The sequence below is a fragment of the Populus trichocarpa genome, chromosome 5 (assembly GCF_000002775.5).
Source record: "Populus trichocarpa isolate Nisqually-1 chromosome 5, P.trichocarpa_v4.1, whole genome shotgun sequence".
Lineage (NCBI taxonomy): Eukaryota > Viridiplantae > Streptophyta > Magnoliopsida > Malpighiales > Salicaceae > Populus > Populus trichocarpa.
Window position 1 is genome coordinate 8038879 of NC_037289.2, and position 20450 is coordinate 8059328.

The 20450-nt window shown below is 36.3% G+C and overlaps 3 protein-coding genes and 1 long non-coding RNA gene across 5 annotated transcripts; 1 reads left to right on the forward strand and 3 right to left on the reverse strand.

Annotated features, from left to right (window-relative positions):
* The first annotated feature begins 1322 nt into the window (after positions 1-1322).
* LOC18099161 (vacuolar protein sorting-associated protein 35A) lies at positions 1323-8697 on the forward strand. 2 transcript variants are annotated; one of them, XR_002981686.2, is made up of 22 exons: positions 1323-1535; positions 1653-1749; positions 1852-1975; positions 2912-3097; positions 3522-3609; positions 3799-3855; positions 3964-4053; positions 4160-4282; positions 4412-4546; positions 4861-4977; positions 5581-5820; positions 5900-5962; positions 6177-6266; positions 6444-6533; positions 6775-6876; positions 6971-7039; positions 7146-7226; positions 7326-7433; positions 7534-7637; positions 7895-8008; positions 8107-8479; positions 8570-8697. XR_002981686.2 is itself a non-coding variant. In XM_006383009.3 (21 exons), the coding sequence occupies exons 1-21, from the start codon at positions 1443-1445 to the stop codon at positions 8315-8317; spliced, it is 2382 nt and encodes a 793-aa protein (XP_006383071.2). In that variant the 5' UTR covers positions 1323-1442; the 3' UTR covers positions 8318-8545. The 2 variants fall into 2 exon arrangements, 1 of the variants encoding a protein (XP_006383071.2); XM_006383009.3 differs by lacking the exon at positions 8570-8697 and having other exon boundaries at positions 8107-8545.
* A 997-nt stretch (positions 8698-9694) lies between these two features.
* LOC18099162 (rac-like GTP-binding protein RHO1) lies at positions 9695-12920 on the reverse strand. The gene is made up of 7 exons (XM_006383010.3): positions 12019-12920; positions 11395-11482; positions 11170-11279; positions 10983-11046; positions 10294-10358; positions 10081-10146; positions 9695-10001 (listed from the first exon to the last, which is right to left on the reverse strand). Exons 1-7 carry the CDS (start codon positions 12115-12117, stop codon positions 9900-9902), a joined length of 594 nt encoding a protein of 197 aa, XP_006383072.1. The 5' UTR covers positions 12118-12920; the 3' UTR covers positions 9695-9899.
* A 1232-nt stretch (positions 12921-14152) lies between these two features.
* LOC112327460 (uncharacterized) lies at positions 14153-14846 on the reverse strand. The gene is made up of 2 exons (XR_002981676.2): positions 14754-14846; positions 14153-14573 (listed from the first exon to the last, which is right to left on the reverse strand). It is a non-coding gene; the product is annotated as an uncharacterized LOC112327460 (long non-coding RNA).
* A 1498-nt stretch (positions 14847-16344) lies between these two features.
* On the reverse strand, positions 16345-19436 carry LOC18099163 (3-dehydroquinate synthase, chloroplastic). Its single transcript, XM_006383011.3, has 7 exons — positions 18796-19436; positions 18272-18439; positions 17935-18161; positions 17540-17663; positions 16987-17049; positions 16745-16888; positions 16345-16659 (listed from the first exon to the last, which is right to left on the reverse strand). The coding sequence occupies exons 1-7, from the start codon at positions 19267-19269 to the stop codon at positions 16528-16530; spliced, it is 1332 nt and encodes a 443-aa protein (XP_006383073.2). The 5' UTR covers positions 19270-19436; the 3' UTR covers positions 16345-16527.
* Between the last annotated feature and the right edge of the window lie 1014 nt (positions 19437-20450).

Consider the following 20450-nt stretch of genomic DNA (forward strand, 5'->3'; position numbering starts at 1 on the left):
GTATATAAACACAAATTAAAAGATTACAAAAAGAAGAGTCATGTATTATAATTGTTTAAGAAAATCTGATAAAAAACATAAAAATGTAATATTTATTTTATTTTTTCTAAATAAGATAAATAACAGAAAATAAAAATAGCAACTATTACAAAAAATTAGAAAATAATAAACAAAAGAAAAAGAAAATAAAAATTATGGGGCTTGAAGCCAAGCCCTAGCATGAAAATTTAGGGGGACAACAAAAACATTTTCTTATGTGTTGCCATCAAATTTTAGGGTGTTTGCATTGAATTTCAGAATGTTTCTGTAAAATTGTTAAAAAACTTCAATTTCTCATCGTTTTCATCAAAATACACATCTAAACAATTCTATAGGCTTTATAGCCATAAATCTGAGCTAAAAAATCATTGATAAACAAAAAAATCAACACGAAATTTAAATACACACCTTTTAGATCTAAAAATTTAAATCATCATATTCCAAAGTTTCTTTTTTTTTTCCTTTTCTTTCTATAAATATTTATATTTTTAAATTTATTTATTTTATTTATTTATTTGTTAAGAAAATCTAATGGTACAAAATATTTATACATAATCAATACCCGAGATTGTTCAGTAAAGGAGGAGTTTGATTTTTTTTTTAAAAATTAACAAGAATAAAGTTGAGAAAAAAATTATTAAATTTTTCATCTTTCTCTTTGCCCCACATGCCCCCTAAAAATAGAGACATAAATTTCATTCATTTTGATCCCCAAGACAGATATAGTTTTCAATTTTGTCCTCATCTCCATTAACAAACATGATATTTTTCTATCTTGTAAATGTCCATTACCTTAAGCTATGTTTATTGTATGTAAAATATACCTTTGTGAAATATTTTCTTCACCTTCTAATGTTTGACTCACTTTGAAAAAAATTGATCAACTAAAAATATTTTTGGAAAAAGTAAAAACAAAGTTGAATTAAATAAAAATAATGTCTAGATGAAAATATTTTTTTCATTATATCATATAGTTTTTCCTTTTAGCATTATTTTTCATATATACCAAAATAATACATTTTTCATGTAAAAATATATTAATATAAAATACATTAAAAATAACAATTTATTATAGATAAAATCAATGAAAGTCACAATCGATACATATTATAGTTTTGGATCTCAATCGATAAAAATGTATACGATAGGGACTAAATGAGGTTCCTCTGTAGAAAATATTTAAATGACGTGGAGAATCATAAGCCGTTGATCTTATCTTTCAAGAAAGGACGGTTTAGTTTAGCAGTAGCCAAACGTGTACCTAATGAGATTTCGCAGATCCAAAAAACGAAAAAATGAAACACTTGACAGTCGGTTGAGACTTGAGAAGTCAAAACCAAACCTCGTTAAAATTTATAAAGATCGTTTTAGAGAGAGAGTGTTTTTTGGAGAGAGAAAAGAAAATGATCGCAGACGGAGTGGAAAACGAAGAGAAATGGTTAGCGGCAGGGATCGCTGGCCTTCAACAAAACGCTTTTTACATGCATCGCGCTCTGGTAAAACCCTAACTTGTCACTTACATGTTTGTTTATCGAGAAAACTTGAGATAAATTGATTAAATTAGTCTAAAATAGGGTACAATTGAGTGAATTAATTGTTGAATTTTGGTTCAGGATTCGAATAATTTAAGAGATGCTTTGAAGTATTCAGCGCAGATGTTATCGGAGTTACGGACTTCGAAGCTTTCTCCTCATAAGTATTATGAATTATGTAAGCAATTCAAATCTTCAAGATCTTGAGATCTATTTTTCAAGGATTGGAAACGAGAGAAACTGTGCGTGATTTGTGTGTTTTTGTTATTGACTTCCTTAGATATGAGAGCATTTGATGAATTGAGGAAGCTGGAGATGTTTTTTAAAGAAGAGGCGCGGCGTGGGTGTTCAATTATTGATTTGTATGAACTTGTGCAGCATGCTGGTAACATCTTGCCGAGATTGTAAGTGTCAATGTCACAATTGATCTGCTTTTGTATTTTTGGTTAGTTTTTGATTGATGAACTGTCATTGAAATCTTAGGGTTTCAGATGTTACTTGCTAAAGTTACGCTGTTTAAATTGAATCTGTTGCTTAAACGATCAGAGAGAATTGAATCTGTTGCTTAAACCATCAGAGAGAAGCGATGTAGTTTAAACATTAAGTCAAGGAGTTTCAGTAGTAGCTTGTTGCTAGTATGTGCTCGATACATGGGTGTCATGCAAACATGAATTTCAAACCAGAGGGTTATGCATTTTTAATAGGTTCCTCGATGCCTTTAAGGTTTATTCTGTTATCCTCCATGAATGAGTATATTAGCCAACAACAAACTCATTAATAGCTTCCCCACAATGTGAAAATACTTGAGAGCTATAATTTGATAGATTTGCCTGATGTAGTTATATTGTCGATTTAGTTAGGAGGGGAAGTCCTTAAGCAGAAAATTATGCAATTCCTTTAAGTCTTTAACAACTAAATTGATATCTTTAGATGAAGACCATTTGTTCTGTCTGTGCTGTTTCTTTAGTTTGCGTGTCTGATATTTTTGAAGTAGAAAATGTATTTAGTAAGTTTGAACATGAAGGTAGCAGATATTTTGCAAGTGAGAACTTAGAAGACTGAAAATGTTTACTGAAAATGACAATGAAGCTTCTCAATTGTAACTTCATAATTTCTCTTTTTGTGTCTGTGTGCTTATTGGTTTCTGCTAGCAATGAGTATCTTTGATAATACCAGATCGTCCTCTTGTTAATGAACTCTGCCAAGCTATTTGGAGTCTGCTGCAAGGATACTTTTTTTTCATTTCTGCTCTCACTATAGAGATGTCAGTCAGTCACGTAAATTATCAGTGTTTGTGTATGCATTTTTTTGTGCTTTACTGCAATCTTTTGTCCTTCCAGGTATCTCCTATGTACTGTAGGATCTGTATACATTAAATCTAAAGAAGCTCCAGCAAAAGATGTTCTTAAAGATCTTGTTGAAATGTGTCGCGGCATTCAGCATCCTGTACGTGGCCTCTTCTTAAGGAGTTACCTTTCTCAAGTCAGTAGGGATAAATTACCTGATATCGGTTCAGAGTATGAAGGGTAAGGATATGAGATGATCGTTATGGGTTCCATTTAATTTTAGGAGAAAGGCATTTATTTATGTGGTTATAGAGAGCAAATTTGGTGGTCTGGAGACCATTGTGGCTGGTTGGGCTTGACTTTGATCAGGTCATAGCTAATACTTGAAAGTGGATCTGCCTATCTGAGGTGACGGCTGGAGCCAGGGTGACCAGATCCTCAATGAACTATGCATCCATCTTTACTTGCATTGAGATTATACAAAATGAATAGCTATATAAGTCTTTTGTTTGCTCTTATAATGGTGGCATCCAAACACTTTAATTCAAGTTACTGACCATAAGCTGATGGAAAGTATTCTTGTCAGTTTTGTTGTTTCCCCATGATCCTGTTGGTGGATTGGTTTTGGAACTGACTAAATGAGTTGCTTCCTGAACCCCTGCAGAGATGCTGACACGGTTGTGGATGCTGTGGAATTTGTTCTGCAAAATTTCACTGAGATGAACAAGCTATGGGTGCGAATGCAACATCAGGTTGGTTGAAATATATGTGACTACCTGCTCTCATGTTCAGCATGCATGTGCAATGCTTGCATGTCATAAAGGTAAAATGTATCATGAGGGCATGATTTCTGGTCATGCAGGTCTTATAGTGCTTATGAATCATTCATACTCTTTGCTGATCATGAGTTGAGGCTTGGTATCGGGCTTTCTGGTCTGCAGGGACCTGCCCGGGAAAAGGAGAAGCGGGAGAAAGAAAGGAGCGAGCTGCGTGATCTTGTAATGCCCGTGACCTGTAAATGGTTAATTTCACTGCAATACAACTTTGTGAAGTATGCGGTTGCAGTTTTAAAAAGCTTAGCATTTGTTCCCCTCATATGTTATTAGGTTGGCAAGAACCTGCATGTCCTCAGCCAGATAGAGGGTGTTGACCTTGACATGTACAAAGATACTGTGCTTCCCAGAGTTCTTGAACAGGCCTGACCTTTACACTTTGATAAAATATTGTATTTTGAGCTCGTGGATGGGATGCATGCTTGCCAACTATCCCAAACTGAACTCTGTTTTTCAATTGTTTTGATAGGTTGTCAATTGTAAAGATGAAATCGCTCAGTTCTATCTGATGGATTGCATAATTCAAGTCTTCCCTGATGAATATCATTTGCAAACTCTTGAGATATTGTTGGGTGCTTGCCCCCAACTTCAGGTGTGTAATTTTGTACTCATTGTTTCTATTTGACATGGTCACATGTTAGCTTGTTATTCTCCTCCTTTGATATATTTGCTTAAATGCAACGATTAAACTGCTTCTTTGTTTCCAACTTGTGTTTCTCAGCCATCTGTTGACATCAAGACAGTGTTATCTAGATTGATGGAGAGGCTATCAAATTACGCTGCTTCAAGCGCAGAAGTTTTACCTGAATTCTTGCAAGTAGAAGCCTTCTCCAAATTGAACAATGCCATAGGAAAGGTAAATCTAGTCTACCAGCCCTTTTAGATTGCTAGACCAGAAAAGGAGCAGAATTTGGTAACTTCATTTTTTGAGAAGAGTACAGGATTTTATGATGCTCTGTCTCTGTGCTTATCATTGTTGAAGTGCTGTTTTCCTGTTAAAAGTTTCCCATTTCGAAATCTCTACAAATTTCAGGAGATTTTGATGTTGCCTTTCAAAATGACTATTCTTACTGATATTTGTTTTGACTCCATATGTTAAGTTACAGTGATTAGTCTACATAGCGTATGCTAAAACAATTGAAATATAGTAATACAAATGTGTTGATGCAGGTGATAGAAGCACAAGTTGATATGCCAATTTTTGGAGCTGTAACTCTATATTCATCTCTTCTTACATTTACACTCCATGTTCACCCTGACCGGCTGGATTATGCTGATCAAGTGCTGGTATATATGACTCCCTAAAATGCTTCTACATTGCAATTTACATCATGGTTTTGTAAAATTTATTTTATCATATACCAATTAGAGATATAACCACTTAACATTTCTGTTCTGTCCTCTATTGTTTTTCTGGTTATGCCTTCAGAAAGTAGTTAAAGATGCATTGAACTAACTATACACGCGCTATGTAACATCATATAATGGGGCTTGCTTTCTAACTGGGATGAATTTTTTACTTGACCCAAGAGAAGGCAGGATTTGTTTTCCTAGTAATTTGAAAAGCGAACTGTCAAGCACTGTAAGAAATTAAATTTGACAGGGAAAATCATGACTGGTTGGGACACAAATTTTTATGCTTGAAAGGTTTCTAGAATTTATACTCTGCTGTCCTCTTTGGGCAGTGTTCAGCAGTCATTTTGGCTTGCAGAAATAGTCAATGAGTAATTTCATCAAAGAAATTAAGAAAGATCATGTGCATTGAAATTCCAATTATGCGAAACAGGTTGATTCTCTTAAAACTAATTTATTAAAACAAGAAACTATTTATATTATTTTGTTCCGCTGTATATTTTAACAGGTGAGCTGATTCTTTTGTTTGTTATTCAGGGAGCGTGTGTTAAGAAACTATCCAGCAAAGGAAAGCTTGACGACAGCAAAGCCACAAAACAAATTGTTGCTCTTTTGAGTGCTCCATTAGAGAAATATAATGATATTGTCACTGCATTGAAGCTTTCAAACTATCCTCGTGTAATGGAATACCTTGATATTGAGACAAATAAAATTATGGCAACTGTTATAATTCAAAGTATTATGAAAAATAACACACGCATCTCTACTGCTGACAAGGTATGTTTCTGTCCCTTGTGCATCCTAATCTTTCTAACATGCTCTGAATACTCAATCTTAGTTTAATTTTATTCTGTAGGTTGAGGCGTTATTTGAATTAATGACAGGGCTTATCAAGGATCTGGATGGGGCTGAAGAAGAGGTTATTTGAAATTTACTTCACTTTTCATGTTATGAAATTTGTGCTGCAGAAGTTTGATTTTTCTTAAAACTTCTAATGCTGATAACCACATATGCTATGGTTGTTTCTTATTGCCATCCAGCTAACAGTATTTACCTGTTCTCCTCTAATGTGCTCATGAAACTAAGCCTTTGAATTGTGTAATGTGATTATTGTTTTGTTCCTTTATCTTTAGGTTGATGAAGATGATTTCAAAGAGGAGCAGAATTCCGTTGCACGTCTTATTCAGATGCTGTACAATGACGATCAAGAGGAAATGTTTCAGGTACATGTTCGTTTCAAAATCTTCATGTCAGCTTTTTTCAAGAGTTAAATGGCTAGCACCCATTTTATTTTACTGAAGCAAATTGTGGGTGGTGATTAATCAGTAGAACGATTTCCGCCTAATTTTGTATTTTGGTTTTGAACTTTTCTTATATATTATATCCACCCTAAATTGCAGATCATATGTACGGTGAAGAAACATATCATGACAGGAGGACCAAAGCGCTTACCCTTCACAGTTCCCCCACTTGTTTTTTTGTCTCTCAAGGTTTGCTTTTGCCCAATGCTAACAACCTTGAAGTTGGCAAAATTGCTGCTGCACATTCTGGAATGAGAATGTCATTGTTCATCAGATTTGGCATCTGACATGAATAATTGCTGGTCACATCACGTGAATCATGCTTTAATCTCTTTTCTAGTATCCATAATTTGATGGCCGCCCTATCTTTTTCTACGAATGCCAATTTGGATTCCTAACTTATTCTCAGCCTTTTGTTTGTGGTGTACAGTTGGTAAGGAGACTTCAAGGCAGCAGCCAAGATCAGGAGGAAAACCCTTTTGGAGACGATTCATCAACTTCACCTAAGAAAATTTTCCAGCTCTTGAATCAGGTAGCGCTTCATTGAAAGTTGTCTATCATGTACATAGATTTGGTTAAATGATCATTCATTAGAATAGCTGACGATGTAATCCATTCTCTTACAGACAATTGAGGCTCTGTCAATTGTTCCAGCACCTGAATTGGCATTACGATTGTACTTGCAGTGTGCTGAGGTACATGAACTTGGCACTGCCGTTTACTTGGTATTTTAATTACTCTCAAGGACCATTTGATGAAGCTGCCTCTCTTACTTATTACTTTTGATTTCTAATCGAGCAGGCTGCCAATGACTGTGATCTAGAGCCTGTTGCATATGAATTTTTCACCCAAGCATATATTCTATACGAGGAAGAAGTCTCAGTGAGTTGATTCGATTCACATCTATTTCAACCTTTATATTGCTTTATTTAAAGTTGCAAAATCAGTCATGTTTTTTCTCGTGCATATTTGCTGCAACAGGATTCAAAAGCACAGGTGACGGCACTGCATTTAATAGTAGGCACCCTTCAGAGGATGCATGTTTTTGGTGTAGAGAATAGGGATACTTTAACCCACAAGGCCACGGGGGTAAATCCTATAGCATTGTTTTGCTATAATTAAAGTTTTTCAAATCACATTTTTGAAGCTATTTGTGTGAAGATGCTGATATGATACCTTGCTTGAGCAGTATTCGGCTAAGCTTTTAAAGAAGCCTGATCAGTGTAGAGCGGTTTATGGGTGTGCACATCTATTCTGGGTTGACGATCAGGATAACATGAAAGATGGAGAGAGGTGAGTGCCATGCTTTTAGTATTGGTAAAGCCCAATAGTGATTAAGGGGACATCAATATTCTATTATGTATCTTGTCATGATGTCGCCTTGGACAGGCTGGTTGCATGCGATTGTAGTATACAGTAGGAGAGGAAGTATTATGGCTGTATTTAACTTGACTAATTGTGGGAGTAGTGGGCTGCTTCTGAGTGCATTTTAAATCTTTTTCCTAATGGCTTATGATTAATTTTCTCTCTATCTACTTCTTTTGAACCAGGGTTCTGATTTGCCTGAAGCGTGCTTTGCGAATTGCAAATGCTGCTCAACAAATGTCCAATGCGGCGCGGGGTAACACTGGATCAGTGTTGCTCTTTGTTGAGATTCTGAACAAGTAATTCTTCTACTCCAATGAACTCATTTAATTTGCTTCTCTGTATTTTATCTTATGATCTTTGATAATGGAAATGCCAACCTTCCTTCTACATGAAGGTATCTTTACTTCTACGAGAAGGGAAACCCACAAATCACAGTGGCTGCAATCCAGAGCCTGATTGAATTGATTACAACTGAGATGCAAAGTGACAACAGTCCACCAGATCCTGCTGCTGATGCATTCTTAGCCAGCACACTTAGATACCTTCAGTTCCAGAAACAGAAAGGTGGTGCAATTAGTGAAAAATACGAGGCCATCAAGGTGTGAAACAATGACCGGATGCCACGAACAACTTTCCATGTTATTGGTTTGAACGTGACTGCTGTTGATATTTTTGTGGAGTGAGCTGCGTATCTGGCATTCCTGGTGGTCTGAGGAGCTTGATGCGTCTAACACCAGTTCAATGTTGACACCATGTGTGCTTATAAGGTCTATTATGTTGCATAACCTGCTGATATTTATTGATTGTCAATGAAATTGACTCTTTAGCACAAAGTCAACCCTGTCAATTTTTTTCAGGTTTTGGTGAATGACACTGTCGTTATCTTTACAGAGCTGCATGACCTGTCCGTTTAGTTACATTTTTGCTAATAAGCATTCCATGATTAAGAACGCAGATAGTAAACATCCTTGGACCTCTTTCTGGATATTGTTTGATTTCATTGAGAATAAGATTGGGAACGCATGCCTGATTATAGACCCCCCCCCCCCCAAAAAAAAAAAAAAAAAGAAAAAAAAGTGTAGCAGACAGTTTTGAGTTCTAAAAGTTTCATTTGCTTTCCACATCCGAGCTACAGCCTATTTTCTTCTCCTCCTAGCTAAAAGCCTGGTTCAGGCATGAACTTGACCAAGTTATAACCTAGCTAGATTTTTCTATTGCAATTTGCAAGGCAATGCAAGAATCTGAGCAACTGCTCTCGGTATTGCTAGCTATTGTTTGAGCCTTCAGTTTCCTCATTAAGAGCAGCAAGATAATTCAAGCTAAAAATCTGCAACAAACAACCTAGGAAATGTAGTCGGTGATGAGATCCTGGGAGATACTACATCCATAAGCTGTTTCTTAAAAATGCCTTCTATCGTATGTCATGAGGGATGGATGAAAAGGCATGGATTTTGATAAATTCTTGTTTGGAACAATGGAGGAAACCCAAGTATCATCCACTTCAGCAGTCTTGAGTTCCATCATATCCTTCCCAAATAGATGGATGGGTTTTTATATGTCCATCCTTTCATCACATCCTTTCCCATCTGGCTCAGCTGCACTTGTTTGCAGACAGCATGTGGAGTTTCCACACAAGCCGCCGTGCATGTTTTAATTCCCAACGACCGAAGCAACCGTGTCGTTCAATGCCTATTGCCTAGCTAGCTCCATCCCCCCTATTTTCACTCACTTGAGGATGTTTCTGATTACTATTCAACATCCAAGTAGAAGGTTGCAAGCACTGCTTATATTGATGACAGTAATAGATTTTTACCAGAAAGAAGCATGTGATGTGATAATAAACCAAAGCAAGATTGGTAACACAACATAACCAAGCTCTTACAGCAACACAGAGTCTTGGATAGAATCCAAGCGCGGCAATGTTATCTTCCTAGTCAGGATGTTCCAGTCTATTAATACATAAAACATATCGAAACCGGGAGTAAAGAACAGGAGGTGCGACATCATGTAATTCAATTCAACAATTAGAGATTCATAATAATCCAAAAAACCAATACCAGACCACCTGATGCTTCATAGATCCTAATTACTGTCAGGAAAGACAATAAATTAAGCTTATCAGACAGAGAGCAATGGAAGTGGGGAAAGGAACATGGGTAGCACAGAGGCTCTGCACACCTATTACAATCACAATATAGAACAGGCCTTTTGTGCTTTGCTCTTCTTTTTCTTTTGCTTGGGAGGTTGAAGGACGACTCTGATGGCTGCGTCGAAAACTGCCTTCACATTCTGCACCCGCAAGATAACCGAATTTAAACTCCCTTATAATTTAATTTAGAAGACAATTTCTGCAGGAAAATATTTACACCTGCTGTGTTTTTGAACTGCATTCAATATAAGCAGGTGCACCAATCAGCTTCCTCAGCTCCTCTCCCTTTTAGATATTCAAAGGCAACAACATTAATTGTTGGGTGGTTATAGGAAGAATTTGTTTGCTTTTCTTAAGAAAAAAATTGGGAGGACAACAATTCAGGTAAATGCTCAAAACTGGAGCAAATGAACAATCAGTCAGGATTTTTACCTGAGCTGTAGTAATAGGCACAGCACCAGGGTGGTCGATGAAGAACTGCTTATCATCCCGAAGATCTGGCTCATTAAAAACCAGAAAAAAAAGTAAGGGCTAACTTAAGAAATACACTTCTGATGTATATTCAGAAAATGTTCCATGAAAAACAAATTTGCAAGGAAATGAAAATCACAAATTAATGGCTCTGTGTCGAAGGAAATACAGGCTCATATGAAAGAATAGAAAAGAAAGACACAGAAATTAGTAAAATTATGGGACAATAAGAAAGATATGCAGCTTGACAACTGACTTCTTCCCCCCTTAGTAGAGTAACACCCATCCATTTATTCACTCATGCCCATTACATACTCGTGAAAAGTTTTTACAAAATCAAGCTGCGACCATTGATCATGAAGCAAATTGCATAAAGCAGAACTCTAAGTATCATCCACCCATAAAAAGCGAGAGGATAGAAAATAAAATCGCATGTCAAAAGTAAATCCTTTTCCATATAGTTTCTAATGACATGTTGCTGCAGACAACACTCATTGGATATTGAGTAATGAACTTACTGAACAGCAACTTAAGCAATATTACAGGCAATCATGCACAATAGACAATAAAAGCTTCTATTAACTATACTTGAGACGATGCTCAAAAAGTAGCAAACAGCTGCAGAAACCCCATTAGAGAAGAAAATATACCAAGTTTTGTTCCAACAAGAACTATTGGGACACCAGGTGCATAATGCTTCAACTCTGGAATCCACTGGAAATGAAGCCAAGTGTGAAATCATCAGCATGTTTTTTTAATTTTTAATCACTAGGAATAGTTTATCTATGATTGGAAAAAAGAAAAAAAGACAGCATCTTGTGCCATCTAATTTCCAACCTTCTTAGAAACATTTTCGTAACTGGCCTTGCTAATGAGAGAGAATGCCAGTATGAAAACATCTGCCCCACGATAACTCAATGGTCTTAATCTATTATAATCCTCTTGCCCTGATACAACAAAAAACGAAGTCAGGTCCAAGCATAAACACACATAAAAAAAAAAAAATAGTGGTAAGAAACACACAAAGTACATGAAAATATATGAAGATCTATGCAGATTTACCAGCTGTATCCCACAACCCCAGGTTAACAGTAGCACCATTGACGACCACATTTGCACTGAAATTGTCAAAAACCGTTGGCACATAATCCTGTTTATCACAACAACGCAAAGAAAATACGGCAATTGCATTACATTCAATAATACCCACTTGCAAAGGGTTTGATTGAATCCCATGAAAATAAAACCAAAAGAACAGAATTTTGTGCCACGTGAAATGGAGAGGAAAAATAAGAAGAATAATTTGGATAGATAACCCCATTTCTTTATTGACAAATCAAAACTTTCATAATAATAATCTTAACACTTTTTTTGGAAGATCCAGTTTTGATCAATCCATTATTGGAAACAGAGCAGCAACACGACAGTTATCTTAATCTCCCATGATTGTTTATCAGCAAAATGAATCAAAACATTACCCTTAAATGGAAATGAAATGGATTCCATTCCACCAAAATTCAGAAAACCCACATCCCAATTCAGCATCACACTTACAATGAAAAACGAAACCCATTTATCATTTCCACCAGAACTCAAGAACCCACATCCCAGTTTTTCACAGAAAAAAAAAAACAGAGAGAGACACACAAAAGACACAGAGAAATAGAAAGGGGGAATTTGAATTACCGTAGGGAAGGTGTTGCTGGTGTATGAAATCAAGAGACAAGTTTTACCAACAGCTCCATCTCCTACCGTCACACACTTTATAAACCTTGATGCACTCATTTCTCTTTCTTTTTTGATTGATTATGGAAAATCTTAAAATATCTTTAAAAGAGAAGCAAAAGCCTCAGATCTTCACCACCTGAGGACAAAACACCCTCTTCCTCCTGATCACACACACAAATCCCAGCACCTCCACGCCATCACCATCAGTTCATTAAGAAGAAGAAAGAAACCCAAAAGCGTAAAACCAAGACACGTACAAGAAGATGAAATGAAGAGACCGAAAGAGCTTTTCTTTTGTTTTGATGGATGGATGGGTTACCAAAAGACAAGGGAGAAAAAAGTGATATGAGAGGGAATGTTTAGGTGGCCGAGAAATTATGCAGTTGAAGCGTTCATAAGTTGAGAAGGCGAGGAGGAGGAGGAGGAGGAGGAGGAGATAAACCAAAATCTTGGCCAACTCAACAAACACTACAAAAAACAAACAAAAACCTGTCCTCCCGATTCTTTTGGTGTATTCCTTTCCTTTTTTCCTTAGAAAAATACGCATTAAAAAACGGAACTCTCTCTTACCTATCCTCGTACGTAAGGTATGCCACTCATTACATGAAGAAATAATAGAACGGAATTAATTTCGGACATTAACTACTTCACTTTTTCTTTTTTATCAATATCACCCCCTTAAGAATCTATGTACGATATACTTCTGATTACTTGCTCCCTGCAATAATAATAAAAAAGATAATGTATGGTGTCCTTACACCACCCCCACTTACGAGGATACATGTAATAATTTCTCAATTTTTGAGATTCCTTCGATCCTATACTTCCTAATAGTCCAATCCCTCAACTCATAATCTCTTTTTTTTTTTTTTTTTTTGTTTATGTTGATGTGGCCACAGACTTTTTGCATAACCCGATACAGCGTTCGTTAGTGATAAAATCAACATCTTAATCTCAACCAGAGTGAATTAGGCGTCTTGTAATGGGACACATGTTTCTGACAGTTTGAGTCTGCTATGCATGAATCTTGACAGTTACATTATCAATTAGGCGTCTTGTAATAGCTTTTTCTTTATTGAGAGAGAGTTGATGGATTCAAGACTAAAATTGGCGTTTATCTTAAGTGTGTGGCAGTTAATGACATGAACAGTTTAATTATATATATTATCACTAAGAGCTATCCAACCTCTTGACCTACATCATCACAACTGATACTTGTGTCATTTTCAGTTTTCACCAAATTGCTTTGTTAGAGCAGTTGTGCAGTAGCCCTTCAAGAACCACAAGTCTTCATTTTCAGGTGGTTTGAGTAGCATCATTCCTCTTCTTGTGGTCCACAAATCCTAGGGCCATTCTCAACCCTTTTGAAATATATCATCACGAATGAAAATTATTCATAATCTCTTAATTTAGATGACCGGGATGCGTAAGCAAAATGCCAACAATGGCTTTAATAATTTCTTTTTTAACTTCACCTTCTATTTTTGTACCAACTAAAAGAGAAAATCACTGCCCCGCCAATTTCGAATTTCAGTTATTGACTTTAGTCATGATCCCAATCGCCAGTATTAGCAAACAACAACGAAAAACTTGTCAACATCTCCGACATGTGCTCTTATGCCTCTCCTATTTGCTGCTTAATTCTTTCTGCTTCATTGAGTTTAATTTCACTATATTTTAAGAGAGAGAAAACAAGATCTCTCCCATTTTAGGACAACCTTGTGTTCTTTCACATTCATTTCATGGACCGTCCTGTGATTGGCACAATTGTAGATGACGTGAAACCAGCCGCAAAGAAATTGTGGAGGTTTGCTTTGCAAGCTATGCCAATCCATCTTATCTGGTGCTTGTGGAATTAGTTACACTGATGGTAACTGTACCGCAAGTAATAGCAAGAAAATCGTGTTCTTTCGGCTTTGCACAGGCCTAAACAATATGAGGCATGATGATTCCTGTTTCATTAATTAACTGCTGTCTACAGCCTTGCTATATTCTAATTTCTTTTAACAATTTGATGCTTTCAGCAGTGATTTTTCTCACCTGCCATCCACTCATCCACGTACTTGAAATAGGAATTTAGTTCAGAGTAGAATTGAACGCAAGAGATCCATTGTTTCATTAGAGACAAGTTATAGCTTGTGTAACAGAGGCCTGATCTTGATGCTGCATGCAAGCTAGAACCCTTAATTTGGTATCGCCATCTGACATACATAGAAGAATCCAAGGATGTAGTTGATGAACAGCCAGAAGGTTTGAAGCAGATGAACTATTCCTGGCCTCCACCAATCACCATCCCTTACCAGCCATGTAGTGTTTTCCTTACATTTTCAGATATACTACAGTTTTCTTGAATCTTGCACCCTTCTGCAACCAACCTATGTGTAACCGAGACATCGAAATATTGGGAAGCACAATAAGTCAAGAAGATGGAGAGGTCTGAGAAAAGTACCAGCCTGTGTGATGATACGTAGTGTAGGAATGTAATCAAGCTAGACGAGAATTGTGCGACCACCCTGCAGTCACGAAAAAAAGAATATTTGTTGATTACAATCTTTGGATCACAAGGTCAAAGAATATTTCTGAGATAATTATATGCCAGAAGTCTAGCGGATAATAACGTAGATCTCATTGTCCAAAAAAAAAAAAAACAGAGAGAGAGGAAGAATCAGTAAAGTACATGGTTTTGAGATTACCTGCCATACAAGAGCTCTGTTCTGGCTCCATGGATTCAGGGAGGGTGAAAACTAAGGTCCATACCTGCCAAACAAGAACTCTGTATAATAAATAAAATTATTGCACTAATAATCAAAAAAATTATCCATTAATTTCATATTTTTTCAAATAAGATTAGAGATTTTTATTTAAAAAACCATGCTTTTAATAAATAAAAAAACACAAGTCATGAATAAAAAAAGGGGTTTTGGCTAAAGAAACACATTTTTTCCTCTTTAATTTAAATGATTTAAAATGTTTATTTTAATAGTGATAAATCTTTATTTAATAAACCATGCTGCTTATAGAATCTTTTTTCAAAATAATAAAATAGATGCATGAATAAAAAAAATTGACGAAAAAATACATTTTTTTCGAGTGTAAATATGCATTCTAATTACCACAAAATCAAATAAAGATGATTTTAAAAAAATGACCTCGCAATATCGTGAGATCATGTCTCTAGTCGCGCTGTAAATGTTTCAAGGATTGCCTCGAGAACAGCAGAGAGAGAGGACGAGAAGAAGAAGAAGAAGAAGAAATGGATACTGATACAGGCCCAGTAAATAAATGTAGTTCGTAGTGATACCCTATTTGAAACTTGTTGCAGATAACAGGAGGTGATGACAGCAGGCACTCCATCCCTATAAAATACTACCATTCTTTTTTCTTTTCATTTCTTTCAACATTACAAAAACCTGAAACCCGAGGAAAATCATCTGTACATATGTCTGAATTCACTATAAATTGATGGTTTTATTCTTGACCAAAAACTCGTTAAAACTGGTATGGAGGTGTAAAATAGTTTTTTTGTTTTTTTTTATATATATAGAGTTCATTTGTTTGTTAAGTGACAACTCGATATTTTCTCATAATAAGATTATTTAAATATCCTTAAAGGCTAAAAAAACACTTGCCTAAGGCCTGGGGTATTTTTGCTTTTTTTATTTTTTTTAGCACAATATAACAACACAAAATTCTCAAAAAAGTCCTCGAAGCATGGCTTCAAGGGATTTTACGTAATTTTATAATGTCAAACATTCCCTTAGTGATCCATCCACCAAAGGAGTTGCGAAGACATTCATGCACGGAGGTTACGACATTAGGATGGCAAAAAGATACGTCACTACTAGTTACAGTGGCCGCCAACGTTTGGTCATTAATGGCCGCCAACATGGACGTCACTAGTGCAAGTTCAACACCACAGAGGTTCACCAAACCAAACGCAGTGACCAGCAAGGCTTGTAGCTCTTTACATTCCAGGTGTTTCTAACACTCCTTGAACACTTTCATTAGAAAACCTTGCTGGGTTAAGTAATTTGATTGACCTCCTTCAAGTCACCTCATGTTTTCACTTGCAGGTTAGCCTGGCTGCCCGTTTCAAGCCTTCAAAACACGTAGGCATGATCTTCTCTGTGGTTAAATGGGAGGTAGCTTGTGCTTTTTTGAGTAAAAAGTATGTTTTTATAGTTTTTAGAGATGTGGTTTGTGCTTAAAAGGTATTGTACCTTTGACAAAAAACCACCGGAACCTCCAAGCCAAACACACCCAGGCGAGGACAAAAAGAGAAGGTAAAGGAAAGAAAATAAGAATCAGCTTTATTGCTTGGTGACAAATTTCTAATATTACAACTTGTCAGTCTGCCGACTAAGGCCACCACGGCAAAGCATGCAGGCAAGCCCTTTAAAATACACGTCACATCTGGTGGTACATCAATCATATGCAGCTGGGCCCAGAACCCAGCGAGAACGGGAATCATGATTTGCAAAATGCACGAAGTGTATCATCGAGGGCCTTCCTATCATAATCACCGGTGAACACACAATTACCCAGGGAGCCTTTCAAAAGGATAAGCCTTAGCAACCCATCTGCTACCTTCTTATCGACCTGCCAAAGGATAAGAATACAGACACTTTAGTGATGAGAGAAACCAAATTGTACTTGTCCTTACAGTGACATTTAACTCCCTTACCGCCATCACAGACTTGAACATTTCCACGGTGATGGTATCTGGTGGAGCAGTGGGTAGCTTCGCCTGTTGTAGAATGTTGAGGACACGCTTCACAAGCATATCATCAATCCAACCAAGGCGGTATGACATGTCAACAGCCATGACCTGAATGCAAGCACCCAAACAAGACAAGCATAAGCAAAGAGAAGTAGTGATTGGTGCATAATAGTGGAAGATAAGAAACGGTCAGGCAAAATCAATACCATGCCAGCTGCAACAGCTTCTCCATGGAGCCACACACCATATCCAAATCCTGTTTCTATTGCCTGGGAAAAAATAGACCCACAGGAAACCATTAAAAAGTGAGGGCTTTTTTGGCCATGAACATGAACGAACTAGTTCATGATAATAGAGAACCCCTATATGACAGCAAGCTCACAAACAAAACTTCAATCGAAGGAAGGATTGTAAACCCCTCACACCCCCACCAACACACACAAACACAAAAGAAAGAGCATAAACAGGATGAGAGAAGAGTGCTAATATATGGACAAACTAAAAAAGTCTATTGAGAATTTGCTAGATAGATTGAGTGTCTAGCATTAGTTCACAATTTCACAAGTGAGCTGCAAATCAACACCAAGGCAGCAACTTGGCAATTTTCTTTACGACTCAAAACTAATAATTTGACAAACCACACTTATCACCCAGCATGTGAGTAATGCAACCTCTCTCTCACACACTCACAAACACAAACATAAACATGCATAAGATATGCAATCACAAAATGTGGCAATTGCGCAAGCGAGAACTTACATGGCCAAATGTGTGACCCAGGTTCAAAGTTGCCCTCAGTCCACTTTCCTTCTCATCCAAGGATACAACCTCAGCCTTATTTTCACATGAACGCTTGATGGCATAGGCCATGGCACTTGGATCCCTGCAGTCGGCAAAGTCCGAAAACAAAAACATGCAAGACTTTAGCCTCATGAGAGGTAACATTTTTACTCAAATTACCTCAAAAGGTCTATTAAGATGGTGCACACTCAATATCTAAGGCAGCTCAGATTTAATTAAACGCATTCCTAAGACCAAAAATTAGACTCAATAGTTTGAATTCCATGTCAAGTTGTTCTTGCTAGTGCAAACACAAGAATTCAAATGCAGGGGTCTCAAAACCTAATCAATGTTCTATGATAAGCATTGAATACCTTGCCATCAAAGCCGCAATATTCTTCTCCTGCCACTCAAAAAACACTGCATCTCTAATAAGCCCATATTTAATAACCTCTGCAAGCCCTGATGCCAATTCCCTATCCGGCAAGGTATTAAGTGTGTCAGTATCTATCAACACACATTGAGGTTGATAAAATGCACCGATCAAATTCTTCCCGAGTGGGTGGTTAATCCCAGTTTTGCCTCCAACAGAAGAGTCCACCTGAGAAATAAACAATTCAGAACAAAAAAATAAAACAAGTCTAATCCGCATTTAACACAACACAACCCTAAGAACCCGTTAAAAAAAAACTTTAAACATTAAAAGCCAACCTGTGCCATAACAGTTGTAGGAATCTGAATAAAGTTAACACCTCGAAGAAAAGATGCCGCTGCAAATCCACACATATCACCAATCACACCACCTCCAAGCGCAACAAACGTACACCTCCTGTCCAACCTTGACTCAATTGCTTTATCAAACACTTTCATAAGTGTTTCCTATCAAACAAAAACAAAAACAAAAACAAACACATTTCAACTTTATCCCACCTACCATAAAAAAATGTAGACACATACAGGAACAAAAGTTCAAAACCAATTCATTAATTTTTTCCTTTTCTTCTTAACAAAAGATTAAATCACAGTCAAACACATTCTACTAGAATTACTCATTGCGCATTTGCATTTCAATGAATTCAATCCGAAGTACTTAAAGGTTAAAAAAATAAAAGATTTTTTTTTTTTTACCTTCTTCTACCTATCGGCTAAATCTCAGTCGACATCAATGCAACAAGATTTAAATTTTACTTGCAATATCCAATCGCCTATTTAAATTTCTTAAGAATTACACTCACCATATTCTTGTACTTTTCACCATCAGGTAGAATCACAATGTCAACAGAAACATTAGGATTCCCTCTTGTTAGAGCATCAACAACTTTATCAAGATACAAAGGAGCCACAGTACTGTTAGTAACAACAAGAACTCTCTTCCCATGGACATGTCTTTGAAGCAACTCGGGTTGATCCAATAGCCCCGATCCAATATAAATCGGGTAACTTCGGTTGCCCAAATCAACTTCCACTATTGTAGGCAAAGCTTTCTCTTTCGAACTCGCTTCCATCACTGAAGCTGTACTTGCACGGATTGTTGATAAAGTTCTAATTCGGTTGTTCGGGTTTGTTACAGAGATTCCGACCCGGGTTAATTTTGGGTTTTGGTTACGGAACCGGAGGTAGAAATCGGGGAGGGACTTGGGTTTTGAGAGAGACGAGGGGTTGTGGGTGGTGGGGAGAGAGAGGGAGATGGTGTTGGCCGTGGAAGTCATGGGTTTGGATGCGGATCCGGGTCTGGGTTGGAGAGGGAGAGAGGTTTGCGGGTGTGCAAATTCTTGAAAGTGTGCGGGTTTGGTGAGTCATGGTGAGAGTTTGAAGAGAGAAAGAAGAGAGGACAGGAGTAGGGTAGGTAGGCGAAGGCCAAAGGGAGATGTTGGTTGGTGGATTGGAGATTGTGGCTTGGAAATGGTCACATGCCAACTCTAATAATTGAATGAATTGTTTTTTTTTTTAAAAAAAAAAATAGCTTAATAAATTTAAAAATTTGAGGAATGAATTTTTTTTAATAAAATAGTATTGTTTTAACTTGTTATGTTTCTGAAACGTGATGAATATATATCGTATTTTTAAAATATAATATTATCTAAATGTCGTGTTTTTGAATCACGATAACTTAAGATGTTATCCGCTTCACAAACACGACATCAATTAAAATTTAAATAAATTAAACACCAACAGCACACAAACATTGTATCTCTCTCATAAAATAAAATTACTGGCACCCTCAATTCCTTTCCAAATAAACTCATTAATCACTTAAATTTTGCTTTTAAAACAACTAAAAATCAAATTCATCCTAGTCTCTAAATATCATTTGAAGTTTTTTTATTGAAAGTTCATTGTTTTCTTTGTTGCCACCACCGTTGCCACCCCAACCCTTCTTTTAGTCTTATAAGCAAGGTAAACATACTACACTACTATTAAATTATATTTGGTTTGGTTGAAATCAAATAATTGTTTAGGTTGAATTTAGAGTTTATGGTGAATTTAGAGTTTGTTGAATCAATGATAAATTAGTTAAGAATACAATCAATTGAGGTTTATTTGATATAGTTGAACATGAAAATAAGTTAAATTAATTATGAATTAATTATGTGTTGCGTTAATTTAGGTTAAGTTACTGAATTAAAGATTTCGTGTATATTGTTGAAATCGACTAATAATGTAGTTAAATACGCACACATGTTCATATAATAGAGCATAAATGCAGTTGAATTATTACGAATTACACGTTCCATTGAATTATTGATGAATTTAGTATTTTCTTTGAATTATATTAATTTTCTTTGAATTTTCATTTGATTTAATGCAATTGTGCATGAAAATATCAATTGATAATGTATCACGAATCATGTTTAATATTTTGTAAAGTTTGCTTTAACGTTAAATTTTG

Bases quoted from the DNA above. Each gene is read 5' to 3' on its own strand.
- LOC18099161 (XM_006383009.3), top strand. From the start codon at position 1,443: ATGATCGCAGACGGAGTGGAAAACGAAGAGAAATGGTTAGCGGCAGGG. The intron at 1,750-1,851 runs GTAAGCAATTCA...TGACTTCCTTAG, and splicing joins TCATAAGTATTATGAATTAT to ATATGAGAGCATTTGATGAA. The intron at 6,267-6,443 runs GTACATGTTCGT...CCTAAATTGCAG, and splicing joins ATCAAGAGGAAATGTTTCAG to ATCATATGTACGGTGAAGAA.
- LOC18099163 (XM_006383011.3), bottom strand. From the start codon at position 19,269: ATGACTTCCACGGCCAACACCATCTCCCTCTCTCTCCCCACCACCCAC. The intron at 18,440-18,795 runs GTGAGTGTAATT...TTTGTTTGATAG, and splicing joins GTGAAAAGTACAAGAATATG to GAAACACTTATGAAAGTGTT. The intron at 16,660-16,744 runs GTAAGGGAGTTA...ATCCTTTGGCAG, and splicing joins TGTTCAAGTCTGTGATGGCG to GTCGATAAGAAGGTAGCAGA.
- LOC18099162 (XM_006383010.3), bottom strand. From the start codon at position 12,117: ATGAGTGCATCAAGGTTTATAAAGTGTGTGACGGTAGGAGATGGAGCT. The intron at 11,280-11,394 runs GTAAATCTGCAT...TTGTTGTATCAG, and splicing joins GGGGTTGTGGGATACAGCTG to GGCAAGAGGATTATAATAGA. The intron at 10,359-10,982 runs GTATATTTTCTT...TTAATGAGCCAG, and splicing joins TCTTGTTGGAACAAAACTTG to ATCTTCGGGATGATAAGCAG.